The sequence below is a fragment of the Bombina bombina genome, chromosome 4 (genome assembly GCF_027579735.1).
Source record: "Bombina bombina isolate aBomBom1 chromosome 4, aBomBom1.pri, whole genome shotgun sequence".
Classification (NCBI taxonomy): Eukaryota; Metazoa; Chordata; class Amphibia; order Anura; family Bombinatoridae; genus Bombina; species Bombina bombina.
The window spans coordinates 796,165,329-796,186,632 of NC_069502.1; the positions used below are offsets into that span (position 1 = coordinate 796,165,329).

Consider the following 21,304-nt stretch of genomic DNA (forward strand, 5'->3'; position numbering starts at 1 on the left):
GAACATCTGGCACAGCTGCCAGTTTTTTGTGAAGTAAAACAGATAAAGCAGAAATCTGTCCCTTCAAAGAACTTGCAGATAATCCTTTCTCCAAATCCTGCTGTAGAAAGGATAGAATCTTCGGAATTTTTATCTTGTTCCATGGGAATCCTTTAGATTCACACCAACAAATATACTTTTTCCATATTTTATGGTAAATTTTCCTAGTTACAGGCTTTCTAGCCTGAACAAGAGTATCAATGACAGAATCTGAAAACCCACGCTTTGATAAAATCAAGCGTTCAATCTCCAAGCAGTCAGTTGGAGTGAAGCCAGATTCGGATGTTCGAATGGACCTTGAACAAGAAGGTCCTGTCTCAAAGGTAGCTTCCATGGTGGAGCCGATGACATATTCACCAGGTCTGCATACCAAGTTCTGCGTGGCCACGCAGGAGCTATCAAGATCACTGAAGCCCTCTCCTGATTGATCCTGGCTACCAGCCTGGGAATGAGAGGGAACGGTGGGAATACATAAGCTAGGTTGAAGGTCCAAGGCGCTATCAGTGCATCTACTAGAGTCGCCCTGGGATCCCTGGATCTGGACCCGTAGCAAGGAACCTTGAAGTTCTGACGAGACGCCATCAGGTCCATGTCTGGAATGCCCCATAATTGAGTTATTTGGGCAAAGATTTCCGGATGGAGTTCCCACTCCCCCGGATGGAAAGTCTGACGACTCAGAAAATCCGCTTCCCAATTTTCCACTCCTGGGATGTGGATTGCAGACAAGTGGCAGGAGTGATTCTCCGCCCATTGAATTATTTTGGTTACTTCCTCCATCGCCAGGGAACTCCTTGTTCCCCCTTGATGGTTGATATATGCAACAGTCGTCATGTTGTCTGATTGAAACCTTATGAATTTGGCCTTTGCTAGTTGAGGCCAAGCTTTGAGAGCATTGAATATCGCTCGCAGTTCCAGAATGTTTATCGGGAGAAGAGATTCTTCCCGGGACCATAGCCCCTGAGCTTTCAGGGGTTCCCAGACCGCGCCCCAGCCCACCAGACTGGCGTCGGTCGTGACAATGACCCACTCTGGTCTGCGGAAGCTCATTCCCTGTGACAGGTTGTCCAGGTTCAGCCACCAACGGAGTGAATCTCTGGTTCTTTGATCTACTTGGATCGTCGGAGACAAGTCTGTATAATCCCCATTCCACTGTCTGAGCATGCACAGTTGTAATGGTCTTAGATGAATTCGTGCAAAAGGAACTATGTCCATTGCCGCAACCATCAAACCTATTACTTCCATGCACTGCGCTATGGAAGGAAGAAGAACAGAATGAAGTACTTGACAAGAGCTTAGAAGTTTTGATTTTCTGGCCTCTGTCAGAAAAATCTTCATTTCTAAGGAGTCTATTATTGTTCCCAAGAAGGGAACACTTGTTGACGGGGACAGAGAACTTTTTTCTATGTTCACTTTCCACCCGTGAGATCTGAGAAAGGCTAGGACAATGTCCGTATGAGCCTTTGCTTTTGACAGAGACGACGCTTGAATCAGTATGTCGTCCAAGTAAGGTACTACTGCAATGCCCCTTGGTCTTAGCACCGCTAGAAGGGACCCTAGTACCTTTGTGAAAATCCTTGGAGCAGTGGCTAATCCGAATGGAAGTGCCACAAACTGGTAATGCTTGTCCAGAAAGGCGAACCTTAGGAACCGATGATGTTCCTTGTGGATAGGAATATGTAGATACGCATCCTTTAAATCCACCGTGGTCATGAATTGACCTTCCTGGATGGTAGGAAGAATTGTTCGAATGGTTTCCATCTTGAACGATGGAACCCTGAGAAATTTGTTTAGAATCTAGAGATCTAAAATCGGTCTGAATGTTCCTTCTTTTTTGGGAACTATGAACAGATTGGAGTAAAACCCCATCCCTTGTTCTCCTAATGGAACAGGATTAATCACTCCCATTCTTAACAGGTCTTCTACACAATGTAAGAATGCCTGTCTTTTTATTTGGTCTGAAGACAATTGAGACCTGTGGAACCTCCCCCTTGGGGGTAGTTCCTTGAATTCCAGGAGATAACCTTGAGAAACTATTTCTAGCGCCCAAGGATCCTGAACATCTCTTGCCCAAGCCTGAGCAAAGAGAGAGAGTCTGCCCCCCACCAGATCCGGTCCCGGATCGGGGGCCAACACTTCATGCTGTTTTAGTAGCAGTGGCAGGTTTCTTGGCCTGCTTACCCTTGGTCCAGCCTTGCATCGGTCTCCAGGCTGGTTTGGTTTGAGAACTATTACCCTCTTGCTTAGAGGGTGTAGAATTTGAGGCTGGTCCGTTTCTGCGAAAGGGACGAAAATTTGGCTTATTTTTAGCCTTAAAAGACCTATCCTGAGGAAGGGCGTGGCCCTTTCCCCCAGTGATGTCTGAAATAATCTCTTTCAAGTCAGGGCCAAATAGCGTTTTACCTTTGAAAGGGATGTTAAGCAATTTGTTCTTGGAGGACACATCCGCTGACCAAGACTTTAGCCAAAGCGCTCTGCGCGCCACAATAGCAAAACCTGAATTTTTCGCCGCTAATCTAGCTAATTGCAAAGTGGCGTCTAAAATAAAAGAGTTAGCCAATTTAAGTGCTTGAACTCTGTCCATAACCTCCTCATACGAAGAGTCTTTATTGAGCGACTTTTCTAGTTCTTCGAACCAGAAACACGCTGCTGTAGTGACAGGAACAATGCATGAAATTGGTTGTAGAAGGTAACCTTGCTGAACAAACATCTTTTTAAGCAAACCCTCTATTTTTTTATCCATAGGATCTTTGAAAGCACAACTATCTTCTATAGGAATAGTAGTGCGTTTGTTTAGAGTAGAAACCGCCCCCTCGACCTTGGGGACTGTCTGCCATAAGTCCTTTCTGGGGTCGACCATAGGAAATAATTTTTTAAATATAGGGGGAGGAACAAAAGGTATGCCGGGCCTTTCCCATTCCTTATTTACAATGTCCGCCACCCGCTTGGGTATAGGAAAAGCATCGGGGGCACCAGGACCTCTAGGAACTTGTCCATCTTACATAATTTCTCTGGAATGACCAAATTGTCACAATCATCCAGAGTAGATAACACCTCCTTAAGCAGAGCGCGGAGATGTTCCAATTTAAATTTAAAAATAATAACATCAGGTTCAGCTTGTTGAGAAATTTTTCCTGAATCTGAAATTTCTCCCTCAGACAAAACCTCCCTCCTGGCCCCTTCAGATTGGCGTGAGGGTATGTCAGAACCATTATCATCAGCGTCCTCATGCTCTTCAGTATCTAAAACAGAGCAATCGCGCTTTCTCTGATAAGTAGGCATTTTGGACAAAATGTTTTTAATAGAATTATCCATTACAGCCGTTAATTGTTGCATAGTAAGAAGGATTGGCGCACTAGATGTACTAGGGGCCTCTTTTGTGGGCAAGACTGGTGTAGACACAGAAGGGGATGATGCAGTACCATGCTTACTCCCCTCGCTTGAGGAATCATTTTGGGCAACATCATTATCAGTGGCATCATTGTCCCTACTTTGTCTGGACACTATGTCACATTCATCACATATATTTAAATGGGGAGGAACCTTGGCTTCCAAACATACAGAACATCGTCTATCTGATGGTTCAGACATGTTAAACAGGCATAAACTTGATAACAAAGCACAAAAAACGTTTTAAAATAAAACCGTTACTGTCACTTTAAATTTTAAACTGAACACACTTTATTACTGAAAATGTGAAAAAGTATGAAGGAATTGTTCAAAATTCACCAAAATTTCACCACAGTGTCTTAAAGCCTTAAAAGTATTGCACACCAAATTTGAAAGCTTTAACTCTTAAAATAACGGAACCGGAGCCGTTTTTACATTTAACCCCTATACAGTCCCTGGTATCTGCTTTGCTGAGACCCAACCAAGCCCAGAGGGGAATACGATACCAAATGACGCCTTCAATAAGCTTTTTCAGTGGTTCTTAGCTCCTCACACATGCATCTGCATGCCTTGCTTTCCAAAAACAACTGCGCATTAGTGGCGCGAAAATGAGGCTCTGCCTATGACTAGAAAAGGCCCCCAGTGAAAAAGGTGTCCAATACAGTGCCTGCCGTTTTTTTAATACATCCCCAAGATTAAAAGAACTATTTATAGTTAACATCCATTAAATATACTTATAAAGTAATCGTTTTAGCCCAGAAAAATGTCTACCAGTCTTTAAAGCCCTTGTGAAGCCCTTTATTCTTATACTAAACTAAGAAAATGGCTTACCGGTTCCCATAGGGAAAATGACAGCTTCCAGCATTACCAAGTCTTGTTAGAAATGTGTCATACCTCAAGCAGCAAAAGTCTGCCCACTGTTTCCCCCAACTGAAGTTAATTCATCTCAACAGTCCTGTGTGGAAACAGCCATCGATTTTAGTAACGGTTGCTAAAATCATTTTCCTCTTACAAACAGAAATCTTCATCTCTTTTCTGTTTCAGAGTAAATAGTACATACCAGCACTATTTTAAAATAACAAACTCTTGATTGAAGAATAAAACTACATTTAAACACCAAAAAAACTCTTAGCCATCTCCGTGGAGATGTTGCCTGTGCAACGGCAAAGAGAATGACTGGGGTAGGCGGAGCCTAGGAGGGATCATGTGACCAGCTTTGCTGGGCTCTTTGCCATTTCCTGTTGGGGAAGAGAATATCCCACAAGTAAGGATGACGCCGTGGACCGGACACACCTATGTTGGAGAAATATATGCTATATAGTGCTATCTATTATTGCAATAATTAAAGAACATATATCATTTCCTATAATTCAACTTCATTATGATGTAAGTGAATATTAAAGGGCTAGTTTAACTTTAATCATACAATTAATTTAAATAAATAATCCAATACAGATGATTTTTTAAATAACCAAGCATTGAAAATTATTTAAACCATTGCAATAAAAACTGTTAAAATGTATCATAAATTTTCTATTTTATTAGTACAGCTAATAGCTTTCTGTACTAATATAATTGATACTTTACACACAGGATGAACAAACGATACTATCGAAAATACTTTTTTTATAACAGCGAGCTATATTATCTCTATAGTGATAATAAGTATTTCCAACATCAAATTTTCTTCTACCTCCCCCTCTCCAACCTAGGGATGCCCTCAAGGTTGTAAATGTAATAATTATCTACAGACAGACTGCCTGGAACACCAGTATATGAAAGCAACACTCTCTGCTCTGTTATTTTAACCCCATCTACTCTGCAGTTTTTTACAAAGCAGAGAGTGTTACTTTAATTTACCGGTGTTCCGTAAGTCTGTTTGTAGATAATTTATTATACCAACATTTACATAGAGATTGGCACAGATAGTTAGCCTGCTGCTATACAAAAGTATTTTCAATAGTATTGTTCGTTCATTCTGTATGGAAAGCATCAATAATGTTAGTAAAGAAAGCTATTAGCTGTAATAATAAAACATAAAAACGTTTTTACAAAATGTATAACTTTAATATGTTAAATAATAACATATTCCATTAAACAATATCGTTGTCACTACTTTTCTTCAGGCAATTTTTCAATTCTTGTGATCATTTTTAAATAATTTCAAAAAACTAAAATATATAACAGTTATTATGAATGAAACTTACCTTTAAATCAGTTGTTAAGGATGATGAGAAAAAAAAATACTTCGACAACGTACAAAAGTCAGAAGAATGTCACTTTTTGATTTCTCCAGTGACATGGCTTTGTGATGCTCTGATCTCCAAGGCAGAACAAAACAATTACATCAGCAGGAGGGAGGGTCTGAATCTGCTAGAAACATACCCCTTAGTAAAGCCACTCCTGCTGCCTGCTCGTACACAGTAATGCCCAGCATGGAACTACTTTAGCGTTACTGTGACGTAGCAGGTGTAGGCATGCACTGGTGGCCGTTTTTAACTAAACGGATATGTGCGTACGAGCACATTAATTGGAAGATATTTTTTGTTTTCAGGGGACTTGGGCTACATTAAAATATTTAGGTAAAGATATCTTCTAATGCAAACATTTTTATCAATAGATGTATATTGAAAAGTTTTTTATTATGTGACATTCTTTATGAATAGTTAGAGAAAAAGTACAACTTTTCTATCCCTTTAATACTTTCTGAGTGGGTCACATCCTGGATTTCTCTCAGTATGCTAGTGTGTATTACATTCACTCTAGCTATTTCTAGGTCTGGACTGATCTCAAACAGCTGACAGTCTGTATTGTGCTTGGAAAACGGTCACATGAAAAAAGTATCGGTAATTGGTATCAGCGAGTATTTTAAGAAAAGGATCGGTATATGTACTCTGTGGTATTGGTGCAACCCTAGTAACAAATGTAGCTAAATACTGTAATGTTTTAAAATGAGTCTGAAATAACTCTAGCAACACTTTTCTATGTTAATTCTTAGAAAATAGCAATTTCTTATTAGCAGCATGAAATATTAGCAAGGACAGCATAGGGGTGAGCACAAGCTTTTCAGTATTAAGCTCTCCAATCATTGCATTCACTCTTAACCCCTTCTATTGCCATTACTGCTTGAGAATCAGCTGCTTTATAGAAAATGTAAAAATCACGAGTTCCCATTCACTCCCCACAAGTCCATGTCTAGTGCAGGACTTGGGAGGAGGTTACCACTGACATCAATTGGGATAGGAACTAGCTTTATTTGTGCACAGTGCGGTATGAAATTGGCCTACTTTGGAAACAAACAGGGCGGCTGCAGTGTGGTGTCATTACACTACTAGCAGTGGTAACCTCCTCCTGAGTCCTTTGTGAAATAAAGCCATGGCTAGACAGGAGCCAGGAAAGAGTAAATGTATGCTAGGGCATGTATGAGCCATTCACAAATACACACAGCGCACTGACAGGAGAACTCACCTCTCATCATGCAGCTCCTCGATGCAACAACAAAGTTCATGTGAACAGCCCACAAATTTGCACCCCCTCTACCCACGCGGTATTCTGGGGCCTGTAGTTGACTTAATTGTGCCTGGAACTTAACCAGCTACATCGGGCTAAATTTAGGTGCAGGTAATGGCTAATAGTGGTCGGTGAGACAAGTGGGATGACACTTTGGGAGATCAAAATCTGGCTGCCAGGGGTTAAGTTCAAGGCACCCCTGGTGCCTAGATTTGTCAATCACTGCTGTAATCCATACTCAGAGCATGGATTTAAACAATGTTTGTAACATACATAGGTAATGAAGGAGATAATGAACTGATCACACAGTAGTTACTTGACCCGTAGGTTGCCTAGAATATCCAGGCACAGAGATCCAATCCCTGGTCACACTAACCCATAGCAGTGGAACATACAAAGGAATAAACTGACCTTAACCTCCGTGTAACTACCTGAGAAACATAACTGCTACAAGAGACAAAATATCACCATCACAGAATCTTCCCTTTACTTAATATGAGCTACTAACCTGTAGCCGTATTTATAGGAACTTCATCCCCCTCAGTCTTCACCTGATCACACTCATACGGTACTTCCCTGTGTTCAACCGCTGAGCCACCTGAAGGCGTCACATCCATATGACCTGTATAGCGAGAATACATGTATGTGTAAATAGTTTGTAGTATCCATGGGATGTATCAATATCTCACATATATAAATAAAATCATGTGGTCACCCAGAAACTATTCTGTGCACATAAGTTAATTTATCTGATTTTCACTTATTATGCACACTCATCTGTGAAACAGGCACTGCAGACACCACAAATATGTGCACACTTACTTGTGATTGATGTACTCTACATACAGACAGACTAATCTGTGATCCATGTAACACATGCGCAACATACATACACATTCCCCTGTAACCAGCTACTCAGACTGGACATATATGCACACTCACCTGTAGCCAGCGTCACTTGGACAAAACACCTGCCCTTAGACTTGACATATTTACTATATTTTTATTTTGACAATAAAGAATTTGTAAACTCTCTAGCATGCTGCTTGTGTATTGCACACTTGCCTGTAATCCAGGTATCTTAGCCACAACCTGCATGCACACTCATCTGTAACCCACGTCTCATTCATAACATACATGCACACTCACCTGTAACCCATGGGTCTCATTCATAACATTGCATGTACATTCACCTGTAACCCTCATCCTTTTGATACAACATACATGCACACTCACCAGTAAACTATGTCCCTCATGCACTCACCTGTAACCTTTATCTCTTACACAAAACAAATGTGCACACTTACCTGTAACCCTTTTCTCTCACGCACCACAAATGTGCACACTTACTGGTAACCCATGTCCCTCATGCACCACACACATATACACTCATCTGTAACTTGCATCCCTCAGACATGTCACATGTACACTAACCTGCGTTCCTCAGATACATCACACACGTGCACTCACCTGTACTGATATTGTCATAGATTTCCTGCTTCACAGCTTCCAGTTGACTCTTTACAAACAGATCAACTTTTTGTTCGGCAGTAAGTGTGACTTCAGTCTTAACATCACCTGCATAGATCATGTATAAATGGTCACATTTCAGTTTTTTAGAACTATACAAGGAAATTGTAAAATCTCACCCCTTAGAAATGTCACATATGTACACTCACCTGTGATTCTCAGATACATCACACAACTACACTCATCTGAGCCCCATAGACATGTACACTCACTTGTGTCCTACATCTCTTACACTGTGTCCCTCAGACATGTTGCACATACACTCACCTGCACACTGCGTCCCTCAGACATGTCGCACACGTACACTCACCTGCACACTGCGTCCCTCAGACATGTTGCACACGTACACTCACCTGCGCACTGCATCCCTCAGACATGTAACACACGTACACTCACCTGCGCACTGCATCCCTCAGACATGTAACACACGTACACTCACCTGCGCACAGCGTCCCTCAGACATGTAACACACGTACACTCACCTGCACACTGCGTCCCTCAGACATGTCGCACACGTACACTCACCTGCACACTGCGTCCCTCAGACATGTCGCACACGTACACTCACCTGCACACTGCGTCCCTCAGACATGTCGCACACGTACACTCACCTGCGCACTGCATCCCTCAGACATGTAACACACGTACACTCACCTGCGCACTGCATCCCTCAGACATGTAACACACGTACACTCACCTGCGCACTGCATCCCTCAGACATGTAACACACGTACACTCACCTGCGCACAGCGTCCCTCAGACATGTCGCACACGTACACTCACCTGCACACTGCGTCCCTCAGACATGTCGCACACGTACACTCACCTGCACACTGCGTCCCTCAGACATGTCGCACACGTACACTCACCTGCACACTGCCTCCCTCAGACATGTCGCACACGTACACTCACCTGCGCACTGCATCCCTCAGACATGTAACACACGTACACTCACCTGCGCACTGCATCCCTCAGACATGTAACACACGTACACTCACCTGCGCACAGCGTCCCTCAGACATGTAACACACGTACACTCACCTGCACACTGCGTCCCTCAGACATGTCGCACACGTACACTCACCTGCACACTGCGTCCCTCAGACATGTCGCACACGTACACTCACCTGCACACTGCGTCCCTCAGACATGTCGCACACGTACACTCACCTGCGCACTGCATCCCTCAGACATGTAACACACGTACACTCACCTGCGCACTGCATCCCTCAGACATGTAACACACGTACACTCACCTGCGCACTGCATCCCTCAGACATGTAACACACGTACACTCACCTGCGCACAGCGTCCCTCAGACATGTTGCACACATACACTCACCTGCGCTACTATTCAAATTATTCATGAGGGGCATTGCCACTTGAAATATGGGTTAGTTCTTCATCATTATTTTGTGGTTTAATAGTGCAATGTATAAACAATTAGGGCCAGAATAATAGTGGAGCGCAAAAACATAATTTATGCTTACCTGATAAATTCCTTTCTTCTGTTGTGTGATCAGTCCACGGGTCATCATTACTTCTGGGATATAACTCCTCCCCAACAGGAAATGCAAGAGGATTCACCCAGCAGAGCTGCATATAGCTCCTCCCCTCTACGTCAGTCCCAGTCATTCGACCAAGAATCAACGAGAAAGGAGTAACCAAGGGTGAAGTGGTGACTGGAGTATAATTTAAAAGATATTTACCTGCCTTAAAACAGGGCGGGCCGTGGACTGATCACACAACAGAAGAAAGGAATTTATCAGGTAAGCATAAATTATGTTTTCTTCTGTTATGTGTGATCAGTCCACGGGTCATCATTACTTCTGGGATACCAATACCAAAGCAAAAGTACACGGATGACGGGAGGGATAGGCAGGCTCATTATACAGAAGGAACCACTGCCTGAAGAACCTTTCTCCCAAAAATAGCCTCCGAAGAAGCAAAAGTGTCAAATTTGTAAAATTTGGAAAAAGTATGAAGCGAAGACCAAGTTGCAGCCTTGCAAATCTGTTCAACAGAGGCCTCATTCTTAAAGGCCCAAGTGGAAGCCACAGCTCTAGTGGAGTGAGCTGTAATTCTTTCAGGAGGCTGCTGTCCAGCAGTCTCATAGGCTAAACGTATTATGCTACGAAGCCAAAAAGAGAGAGAGGTAGCAGAAGCTTTTTGACCTCTCCTCTGTCCAGAATAAACGACAAACAGGGAAGAAGTTTGGCGAAAATCTTTAGTTGCCTGCAAGTAGAACTTGAGGGCACGAACTACATCCAGATTGTGTAGAAGACGTTCCTTCTTTGAAGAAGGATTTGGACACAAGGATGGAACAACAATCTCTTGATTGATATTCCTGTTAGTGACTACCTTAGGTAAGAACCCAGGTTTAGTACGCAGAACTACCTTGTCTGAGTGAAAAATCAGATAAGGAGAATCACAATGTAAGGCTGATAACTCAGAGACTCTTCGAGCCGAGGAAATAGCCATTAAAAACAGAACTTTCCAAGATAACAATTTTATATCAATGGAATGAAGGGGTTCAAACGGAACACCCTGTAAAACGTTAAGAACTAAGTTTAAACTCCATGGCGGAGCAACAGCTTTAAACACAGGCTTGATCCTAGCTAAAGCCTGACAAAAGGCCTGGACGTCTGGATTTTCTGACAGACGCCTGTGTAACAAGATGGACAGAGCTGAAATCTGTCCCTTTAATGAACTAGCTGATAAACCCTTTTCTAAACCTTCTTGTAGAAAGGACAATATCCTAGCGATCCTAACCTTACTCCAGGAGTAACCTTTGGATTCGCACCAGTATAGGTATTTACGCCATATTTTATGGTAAATCTTTCTGGTAACAGGCTTCCTAGCCTGTATCAGGGTATCAATAACCGACTCAGAAAAACCACGTTTTGATAAAATCAAGCGTTCAATTTCCAAGCAGTCAGCTTCAGAGAAGTTAGATTTTGATGTTTGAATGGACCCTGTATCAGAAGGTCCTGTCTTAGAGGTAGAGACCAAGGCGGACAGGATGACATGTCCACTAGATCTGCATACCAAGTCCTGCGTGGCCATGCAGGCGCTATTAGAATCACTGATGCTCTCTCCTGTTTGATTTTGGCAATCAATCGAGGAAGCAGCGGGAAGGGTGGAAACACATAAGCCATCCCGAAGTTCCAAGGTGCTGTCAAAGCATCTATCAGAACCGCTCCCGGATCCCTGGATCTGGACCCGTAGTGAGGAAGTTTGGCGTTCTGGCGAGACGCCATGAGATCTATCTCTGGTTTGCCCCAACGTCGAAGTATTTGGGCAAAGACCTCCGGATGAAGTTCCCACTCCCCCGGATGAAAAGTCTGGCGACTCAAAAAATCCGCCTCCCAGTTCTCCACTCCCGGGATGTGGATTGCTGACAGGTGGCAAGAGTGAGACTCTGCCCAGCGAATTATCTTTGATACTTCCATCATTGCTAGGGAGCTTCTTGTCCCTCCCTGATGGTTGATGTAAGCTACAGTCGTGATGTTGTCCGACTGAAACCTGATGAACCCCCGAGTTGTTAATTGGGGCCAAGCCAGAAGGGCATTGAGAACTGCTCTCAATTCCAGAATGTTTATTGGAAGGAGACTCTCCTCCTGATTCCATAGTCCCTGAGCCTTCAGAGAATTCCAGACAGCGCCCCAACCTAGTAGGCTGGCGTCTGTTGTTACAATTGTCCAGTCTGGCCTGCTGAATGGCATCCCCCTGGACAGGTGTGGCCGATAAAGCCACCATAGAAGAGAATTTCTGGTCTCTTGATTCAGATTCAGAGTAGGGGACAAATCTGAGTAATCCCCATTCCACTGACTTAGCATGCACAATTGCAGCGGTCTGAGGTGTAGGCGTGCAAAAGGTACTATGTCCATTGCCGCTACCATTAAGCCGATCACCTCCATGCATTGAGCTACTGACGGGTGTTGAATGGAATGAAGGACACGGCATGCATTTAGAAGCTTTGTTAACCTGTCTTCTGTTCATTTCTACAGAATCTATAAGAGTCCCCAAGAATGGAACTCTTGTGAGAGGAAAAAGAGAACTCTTCTTTTCGTTCACTTTCCATCCATGCGACCTTAGAAATGCCAGAACTAACTCTGTATGAGACTTGGCAGTTTGAAAGCTTGAAGCTTGTATTAGAATGTCGTCTAGATACGGAGCTACCGAAATCCCTCGCGGTCTTAGTACCGCCAGAAGGGCACCCAGAACCTTTGTGAAGATTCTTGGAGCCGTAGCCAATCCGAATGGAAGAGCTACAAACTGGTAGTGCCTGTCTAAGAAGGCAAACCTTAGGTACCGGTGATGATCTTTGTGAATCGGTATGTGAAGGTAAGCATCTTTTAAATCCACTGTGGTCATGTACTGACCCTTTTGGATCATGGGTAAGATTGTCCGAATAGTTTCCATTTTGAACGATGGAACTCTTAGGAATTTGTTTAGAATCTTTAAATCTAAGATTGGCCTGAAAGTTCCCTCTTTTTTGGGAACCACAAACAGGTTTGAGTAGAACCCTTGTCCTTGTTCCGACCGCGGAACCGGATGGATCACTCCCATTAATAACAGATCTTGTACACAGCGTAGAAACGCTTCTTTCTTTATCTGGTTTGTTGACAACCTTGACAGATGAAATCTCCCTCTTGGGGGAGATAATTTGAAGTCTAGAAGGTATCCCTGAGATATGATCTCTAGCGCCCAGGGATCCTGAACATCTCTTGCCCAGGCCTGGGCGAAGAGAGAAAGTCTGCCCCCCACTAGATCCGGTCCCGGATCGAGGGCTCTCGGTTCATGCTGTCTTTGGGGCAGCAGCAGGTTTCCTGGCCTGCTTGCCCTTGTTCCAGGACTGGTTAGGTTTCCAGCCTTGCCTGTAACGAGCAACAGCTCCCTCCTGTTTTGGTGCAGTGGAGGTTGATGCTGCTCCTGTTTTGAAATTCCGAAAGGGACGAAAATTAGACTGTCTAGCCTTAGCTTTGGCTTTGTCTTGAGGTAGGGCGTGGCCCTTACCTCCTGTAATGTCAGCGATAATTTCTTTCAAACCGGGCCCAAATAAAGACTGCCCCTTGAAAGGTATATTAAGTAATTTGGACTTAGAAGTAACATCAGCTGACCAGGATTTTAGCCACAGCGCCCTACGTGCCTGGATGGCGAATCCTGAGTTCTTAGCCGTAAGTTTGGTTAAATGTACTACGGCCTCCGAAATGAATGAATTAGCTAGTTTAAGGACTCTAAGCCTGTCCGTAATGTCGTCTATCGTAGATGAACTAAGGTTCTCTTCCAGAGACTCAATCCAAAATGCTGCCGCAGCCGTAATCGGCGCGATACATGCAAGGGGTTGCAATATAAAACCTTGTTGAACAAACATTTTCTTAAGGTAACCCTCTAATTTTTTATCCATTGGATCTGAAAAAGCACAGCTATCCTCCACCGGGATAGTGGTACGCTTAGCTAAAGTAGAAACTGCTCCCTCCACCTTAGGGACCGTTTGCCATAAGTCCCGAGTGGTGGCGTCTATTGGAAACATCTTTCTAAATATTGGAGGGGGTGAGAACGGCACACCGGGTCTATCCCACTCCTTAGTAACAATTTCAGTTAGTCTCTTAGGTATAGGAAAAACGTCAGTACTCGCCGGTACCGCAAAGTATTTATCCAACCTACACAATTTCTCTGGTATTGCAACGGTGTTACAATCATTGAGAGCTGCTAAAACCTCCCCTAGTAATACACGGAGGTTCTCCAATTTAAATTTAAAATTTGAAATATCTGAATCCAATCTGTTTGGATCAGAACCGTCACCCACAGAATGAAGCTCTCCGTCCTCATGCTCTGCAAGCTGTGACGCAGTATCAGACATGACCCTAGTATTGTCAGCGCACTCTGTTCTCACCCCAGAGTGATCACGCTTGCCTCTTAGTTCTGGTAATTTAGACAAAACTTCAGTCATAACAGTAGCCATATCTTGTAATGTTATCTGTAATGGTCGCCCAGATGTACTAGGCGCCATAATATCACGCACCTCCCGGGCGGGAGATGCAGGTACTGTCGCGTGAGGCGAGTTAGTCGGCATAACTCTCCCCTCGCTGTTTGGTGAAATTTGTTCAAATTGTACAGATTGACTTTTATTTAAAGTAGCATCAATACAGTTAGTACATAAATTTCTATTGGGCTCCACCTTGGCATTGGAACAAATGACACAGATATCTTCCTCTGAGTCAGACATGTTTAACACACTAGCAATAAACTTGCAACTTGGTTATAATCTTTTTTAGCAAAAACGTACTGTGCCTCAAAGAGGTACTAAACGATTAAATGACAGTTGAAATAATGAAACTGAAAAACAGTTATAGCATCAAACTTTAAAACAACACAACTTTTAGTAAAGGTTTGTTCCCATTAGTAAAATAACAATAATTAATTTTGACATAAAAAATTACAGAGCAACGTTTTTATTCACAGTCAATATAAAATTCTCACAGCTCTGCTGAGAGAATCTACCTCCCTCCAAAGAAGTTTGAAGACCCCTGAGATCTGTCAGAGATGAACCGGATCATGCAGGAAATATAAGAGTAGCTGACTGGAAATTTTTGATGCGTAGCAAAGAGCGCCAAAAACGGCCCCTCCCTCTCACACACAGCAGTGAAGAGAAACGAAACTGTCACAATTAAAAGCAAACAACTGCCAAGTGGAAAATAATGCCCAAATATTTATTCACTCAGTACCTCAGAAATGTAAACGATTCTACATTCCAGCAAAAACGTTTAACATGATAAATACTTATTAAAAGGATTAGTGACTTTTAACAGAGTAGTTCCGGTGAAATACCATCCCCAGAATACTGAAATGTATACATACATGTCATTATAACGGTATGGCAGGATTTTCTCATCAATTCCATTCAGAAAATAAAAACTGCTACATACCTCAATGCAGATTCATCTGCCCGCTGTCCCCTGATCTGAAGCTTTTACCTCCCTCAGATGGCCGAGAACAGCAATATGATCTTAACTACTCCGGTTAAAATCATAGTAAAAAACTCTGGTAGATTCTTCCTCAAACTCTGCCAGAGAAGTAATAACACGCTCCGGTGCTATTGTAAAATAACAAACTTTTGATTGAAGTCATAAAAACTAAGTATAATCACCATAGTCCTCTCACACATCCTATCTAGTCGTTGGGTGCAAGAGAATGACTGGGACTGACGTAGAGGGGAGGAGCTATATGCAGCTCTGCTGGGTGAATCCTCTTGCATTTCCTGTTGGGGAGGAGTTATATCCCAGAAGTAATGATGACCCGTGGACTGATCACACATAACAGAAGAAATACCGCTTTCGCTAAAACTATATTTACGCTCCACTTTATAATTCCAGCTCCTGCAAATGTGCACTGGTATTGCAAGTTGAGAGCTGGCATTGCGCTCAAGTGAGCAAGCTTACATAGGCTCCAGTGGGAGCCTCGTTCTAATGCCGGCAGGAACGGCATCAAAACCTCGCACAGCAATTAGTAAATATATGACTATATACATATATATTTATGTGTTAATGTGTATATACCAGGGGCGCATTATGGCCTAGGCATACAATAAAAATTACAATATTATTATTTTCCATATTAGATATCTGGATGGTGTTTAACTGTTATACCATGATGAGCTATTATTTAAAGCTTATAATATATAGTGCTACTGGGATTAATATCCAAATATTAGCCTTATTGTGTAACAAAACACCTACAGGTAAATTACGAGTTGTGTGTTCGACTTTTAACGCTGAAAAAATGGTAAATTCAGCGATATAGCTGTACCGCAAGCCTTTTAGCCTGTAACGTGTCAGTCCAACACACCAAAATTACGTATTTCTTGGGATTCCCATAGCGCAGTCTTGCGGTGAGGCTAAAAAGCTTGCGTTACACCCTAGAACGTCAAGATTCGTACTGCCATCTGAGAGCAGTAGTTATGAGTTTTATGCATCAAAACTGTTACAAAGTACACTTACATCCATAAACTATCTATCTATTAACCCCTAAACAGAGGCCCTCCCGCATCGCAAATACTATATTAAAGTTATTAACCCTAATCTGCAGCTCCTGACATCGCCGACACTAATAAAATGTATTAACCCCTATTAACCCCTGATTTGAATAGCCAATACAATTTCAGTAGCTCCAATCCCATTGGCTGATTTGAACAGCCAATAGGATTTCAGTAGCTCTCATCCTATAGGCTGATTTGAATTTCCAGACTCAAATCAGCCAATAGGAATGCAAGGGACGCCATTTTGAAAAGGCTCCCTTGCATTAAAGATTCAGTATACGGCGACGACCGTATGAAGAGGATGCTCTGCGCCGGTTGTCTTCAGGATGGAGCCGCTATGCGCCGCCGGGATGAAGATAGAAGATGCTGCCTGGATGAAGATGAACAATGCCGCCTGGATGAATGAAGATCTCGCCGCCTGGATGAAGACTTTGCTGCCTGGATGAGGATGGATGTCCGGACTTCAAACATTGTAAGAGGATCGTCTGGGTTTGTCTTAGGTTTTTTTAAACTTTTTTACGGGTGATTTTTGTTTTAGATTAGGGTTTTGGGCATTCTTTTTATAGGGCTATTAGATTAGGTGTAATTATTTTTTATTTTTCATAATTTCGTTTGTTATTTTTTGTAATTTAGTATTTTTTGTAATTTAGTATTTTTTTAAATTTAGTATTTTTTGTAATTAGATATTTATAATTTTTAGTAGTAGTAGTCTTAGATTTTTTTAAATGTGTATTTTAGTTTTCTTTAATTGGTAGTTAGTTTAATTGTTAGTTTAAACTTATTTTTTTTTTTCATTTTGACAGGTAAGTTTTAATTTATTTTAAGATAGGGAAATTGTAATTTTAATATAAAATTAGGGGGTGTTAGGTTTAGGGGTTACTAGTTTAATTTAGTATATTTCGCTGTGGAGGGCTTGCGGTTTAGGGGTTAATAGGTTTATTATAGTGGCGGCGATGTTGGGGCAGCAGATGAGGGGTTAAGAACTTTATGTAGGTGTCGGCGATGTTGTCGTCGGCATATTAGGGGTTAATAACATTATGTAGGTGTCGGCGATGTCGGGGGCGGCAGATTAGGGGTGAATAACATTATGTAGGTGTCGGCGATATAGGGGGCGTCAGATTAGGGGTTAATAACTTTATGTAGGTGTCAGCGATGTCGGGGGCGTCAGATTAGGGGTGTTAGAAGTGGTTTTTATGTTAGGGTGTTAGGTTTAAACGTAACTTTTTTCCCCCATAGACATCAATGGGGCTGAGTTACGGAGCTTTTCATTCAGCGATCGCAGGTGTTAGTTTTTTTCTAACACGCTCTCCTCATTAATGTCTATAGGGAAAGCATGCACGAGCACGTCAAAACAGCGCTTATATTTTGTGCGGTATGGGGCTTAAAGGGACATGAAACCCCAATTTTTTATTTCATAATTTAGAAAGTGTGCAATTTTAAACAACTTTCTAATTTACTTCTATTATCTAATTTGTTTCATTATCTTGATATTCTTTGCTGAAAAGCATATCTAGATAGGCTCAGTAGCTGCTAATTGGTGGGTGCACATAGATGCCTCGTATGATTGGCTCACTCATATGCATTGCTATTTCTTTAACAAAGGATATCTAAAAAATAAAACAAATTAGATAATAGAAGTAAATTTGAATGTCGTTTAAAATTGTATTCTCTAACTGAATCAAGAAAGAAAAATTTTGGGTTTAGTGTCCCTTTCACACAACCATATCGCACACACAAGGCAGCCGTTTGAAAACTTGTAATGGCAGCGCTATGGAGAGTGAAATAACGCAACTTTTATTGCGTTCATTAAATACCCTCTAAAGCGCATAACTTGTAATCTACCTGCTAGGTAGTAAAATATTCAATGTTGTATCTATGATTATGCTGCCTTATTATTAAGATAGGAGTTAAAACTGCAGTTGCAAAAAGTAGCAGTTTAATGTAACTCTACAATTATGTTACTATATAAAATAGGCCCTCTGCCCAGTATGTGATTTGCAGTATGGCCTCCCTCTGATTCTATTACAGAATATGATGTTATAATTGCTGAATTCTATTCACAATGTCACGTGACTCAATTGTTTTGTTATGGTTTTCTTAATATTTGCCACATTGCAGAGTAATTAAAGGGATACTAAACCCAAATGTTTTTATTAGTGATGCACCGAAATGAAAATTCTGGACCGAAACGAATCCGAAAATCCGGGATGCACTTGGCCGAAAACCGAAACTGATACCGAAAATGTATTTTTTCAAATTAATCATTTTTATTTTTTTGCATAATTAGAGCCAATAAAAAAGCCCACCCTTTTATTGAAAGTAACACACTAAAACTGGACAAAAATATCTTAACACAATAATATGCTACACAATAATTTTACCAAGAAAAAAAAAAAAACAGGCAAAAAATAATGCCATTTTTGGCCCATATGTTTCTGCAATGAAAATTTTGGTGCATCCCTACTTAAAACAATTTTAAATATTAATATACTGTATTATTCTTCATTTAGTTCTATGTAACAATCATATTTAACAGGTTTTTTTTTTACCAATTATCCAAATAAAGCTGGAAGCATTGGGTCCAGAGGGTATGAATCGCGACATTGACCTAGCAGCCTTTTTAGATGTGTAACTTGGTATTTTTTATATGGATTTATAGGAAGTATCTGGATTATATTTTAGGCTAAGTTATTAATATCAAATTTTATTTTTATTTTTTTTTTCCTTATTCTCTATATCTATATTTATATCTATTGTCCCCAAATATAGTGCTCCCAATGTATTAATGTCATCGGTCCCCAAACATACTGTTCCCAATGTATGGAATATTATTTGGAGATCACAATGTGTGTTTTTACTGCTATTTGCATTACATGCTTATGCAATATATTTTTTGCAATATCCCTCTTTGGAATTAATTCACTTTTTATCAAATGATAGATCCAGTGATGATGTATGGAATATATATATACTTTTTAGAATGTTAGGTTCTTTTATTATAACGTATGAATTATTTAAATATGGAATGTTTTTATGCTCATGTATTTTATTATGTGCATATAGGAAGTTTTTTAGCATAATTTTTTACTATATTATTATGTGTAACGTTACATTTATTGGTGAAGTTTAATTCGATTTATGAAGAAAACAATATGGATATTTAAGGTTCCCTAAATAACAAGGTATGTCAACCTATAATAGGGAAGAAGCAACAATGCGAACGATTTAAAAAGGGCTTTGATGAGCAATGTGGGCATTGCCTCTGACGAAGCGAGGAGGAGCCTCGCGAAACGCGTAAGGCCACGCCCACTTGATGATACGCTTGGACGTACTCTGACGCAATAGACAGCCTCTGCACTGGAGCCGGCATTTTTCAGAGCAGTGTGTGTCAAAACGGAACAGAGAGGGTCCTTAAGATTGATACAGAGACTCACCCACTGACTATTGAATACGTATTGGAGGAGAAAGGAGGAGATCAGTGAAGTGGAGTTGTGATTTACTTATATTCACCGCATGCACATACCTCATATGTTTGAGGGCACTTATGTGAGTGTTTGATCTGATGTTTTAAACCTGCTATGTGATGTTAACTAAATAAATCGTTTTTAATCTACACTTAGATCTTCCGTGTACTGTTTGGTGCATGGAGTTGCGCTCCTGTCTTTTCTTGTTTTTTACAGGGATTTGTCTATCCAAATAAAGTATAGTCCTAGAAAACTTATTATATGCAGAACAGTAAGTCAAGTAATAAACTTAAACAGCAGCTCTAGGCTAGCATCAAATATGAAACATGCTATACAATTATTTTACCGAAAATAACAGGCAAAAAAAAATGAAATAGCCAAAAATGCCATTTTCGGACAAAACTTTCTGCGGCATAAATTTCGGTGCATCCCTAGTTTTTATTTCATGGTTCAGATGGAGCACTCAATTTTAAGCAAATTTCTAATTTACTAATATTATCAATTTTTATTTCTTCTCTTGTTATCTTTATTGGAAAAGCAATAATGTAAGCTTACCAATTAGCAAGCACTATACAGGGTGCTGAACCAAAAAACATAATTTATGTAAGAACTTACCGGATAAATTAATTTATTTCATGGTGGCAAGAGTCCATGAGCTAGTGACGTATGGGATATACATTCCTACCAGGAGGAGGCAAAATTTCTCAAACCTCAAATGCCTATAAATCCACCTCCTACCTCACTCATACCTTATTTAACGTATAGCCAAGTTAGTGAGGTGTAAAAGAAGTAAAAGCATAAAAAAGAGGAACAGGATAAATAAAGTGCTATATATAAAAAAAAGTATAACCCAAAAAATTGGGTGGGTCTCATGGACTCTTGGCCCCATGAAAGAAATTAATTTATCAGGTAAGTTCTTAAATAAATTATGTTTTCATTCATATAGGTGGCAAGAGTCCAAGAGCTAGTGACGTATGGGATATAATACCCAAGATGTGGAAGTCTACGAGTCACTAGAGAGGGAGGGATAAAATAAAAACAACTATTTCCGCTAAAAAAAAAAATAAAAAAAAATTAAGTTATCTAAAAAATTCAAAAAAACTTTAATCATAGGCACTAGAATCAAACTGAGACAGCTACCTGAAGAACCTTTCTACCAAAGGCTGCTTCCAAAGAAGCAAACACATCAAAATGGTAAAATTTAGTAAATGTATGCAAAGAAGACCAAGTGGCTGCTTTGCAGATTTGATAAACTGAAGCTTCATTCTTGAAAGTCCAAGATGTGGCAATAGATCTTGTAGAATGAGCTGTAATTCTCTGAGGCAGAGATTGC

General features: G+C 41.0%; 1 protein-coding gene across 1 annotated transcript in view; it reads right to left on the minus strand.

Annotated features, from left to right (window-relative positions):
• The window catches only part of LOC128657869 (oocyte zinc finger protein XlCOF26-like), a gene marked incomplete at its 3' end in the record, with an annotated part of 167,905 nt that overhangs the window by 57,950 nt on the left and 88,651 nt on the right, over positions 1 to 21,304 (minus strand). The window contains exons 4-5 of the mRNA XM_053712298.1: positions 8,407 to 8,514; positions 7,445 to 7,558 (exon numbers count right to left, since the gene is read on the minus strand). Coding sequence (XP_053568273.1) covers positions 7,445 to 7,558; positions 8,407 to 8,514 — 222 coding nt within the window. The remainder of the gene's footprint in view (positions 1 to 7,444; positions 7,559 to 8,406; positions 8,515 to 21,304) is intronic.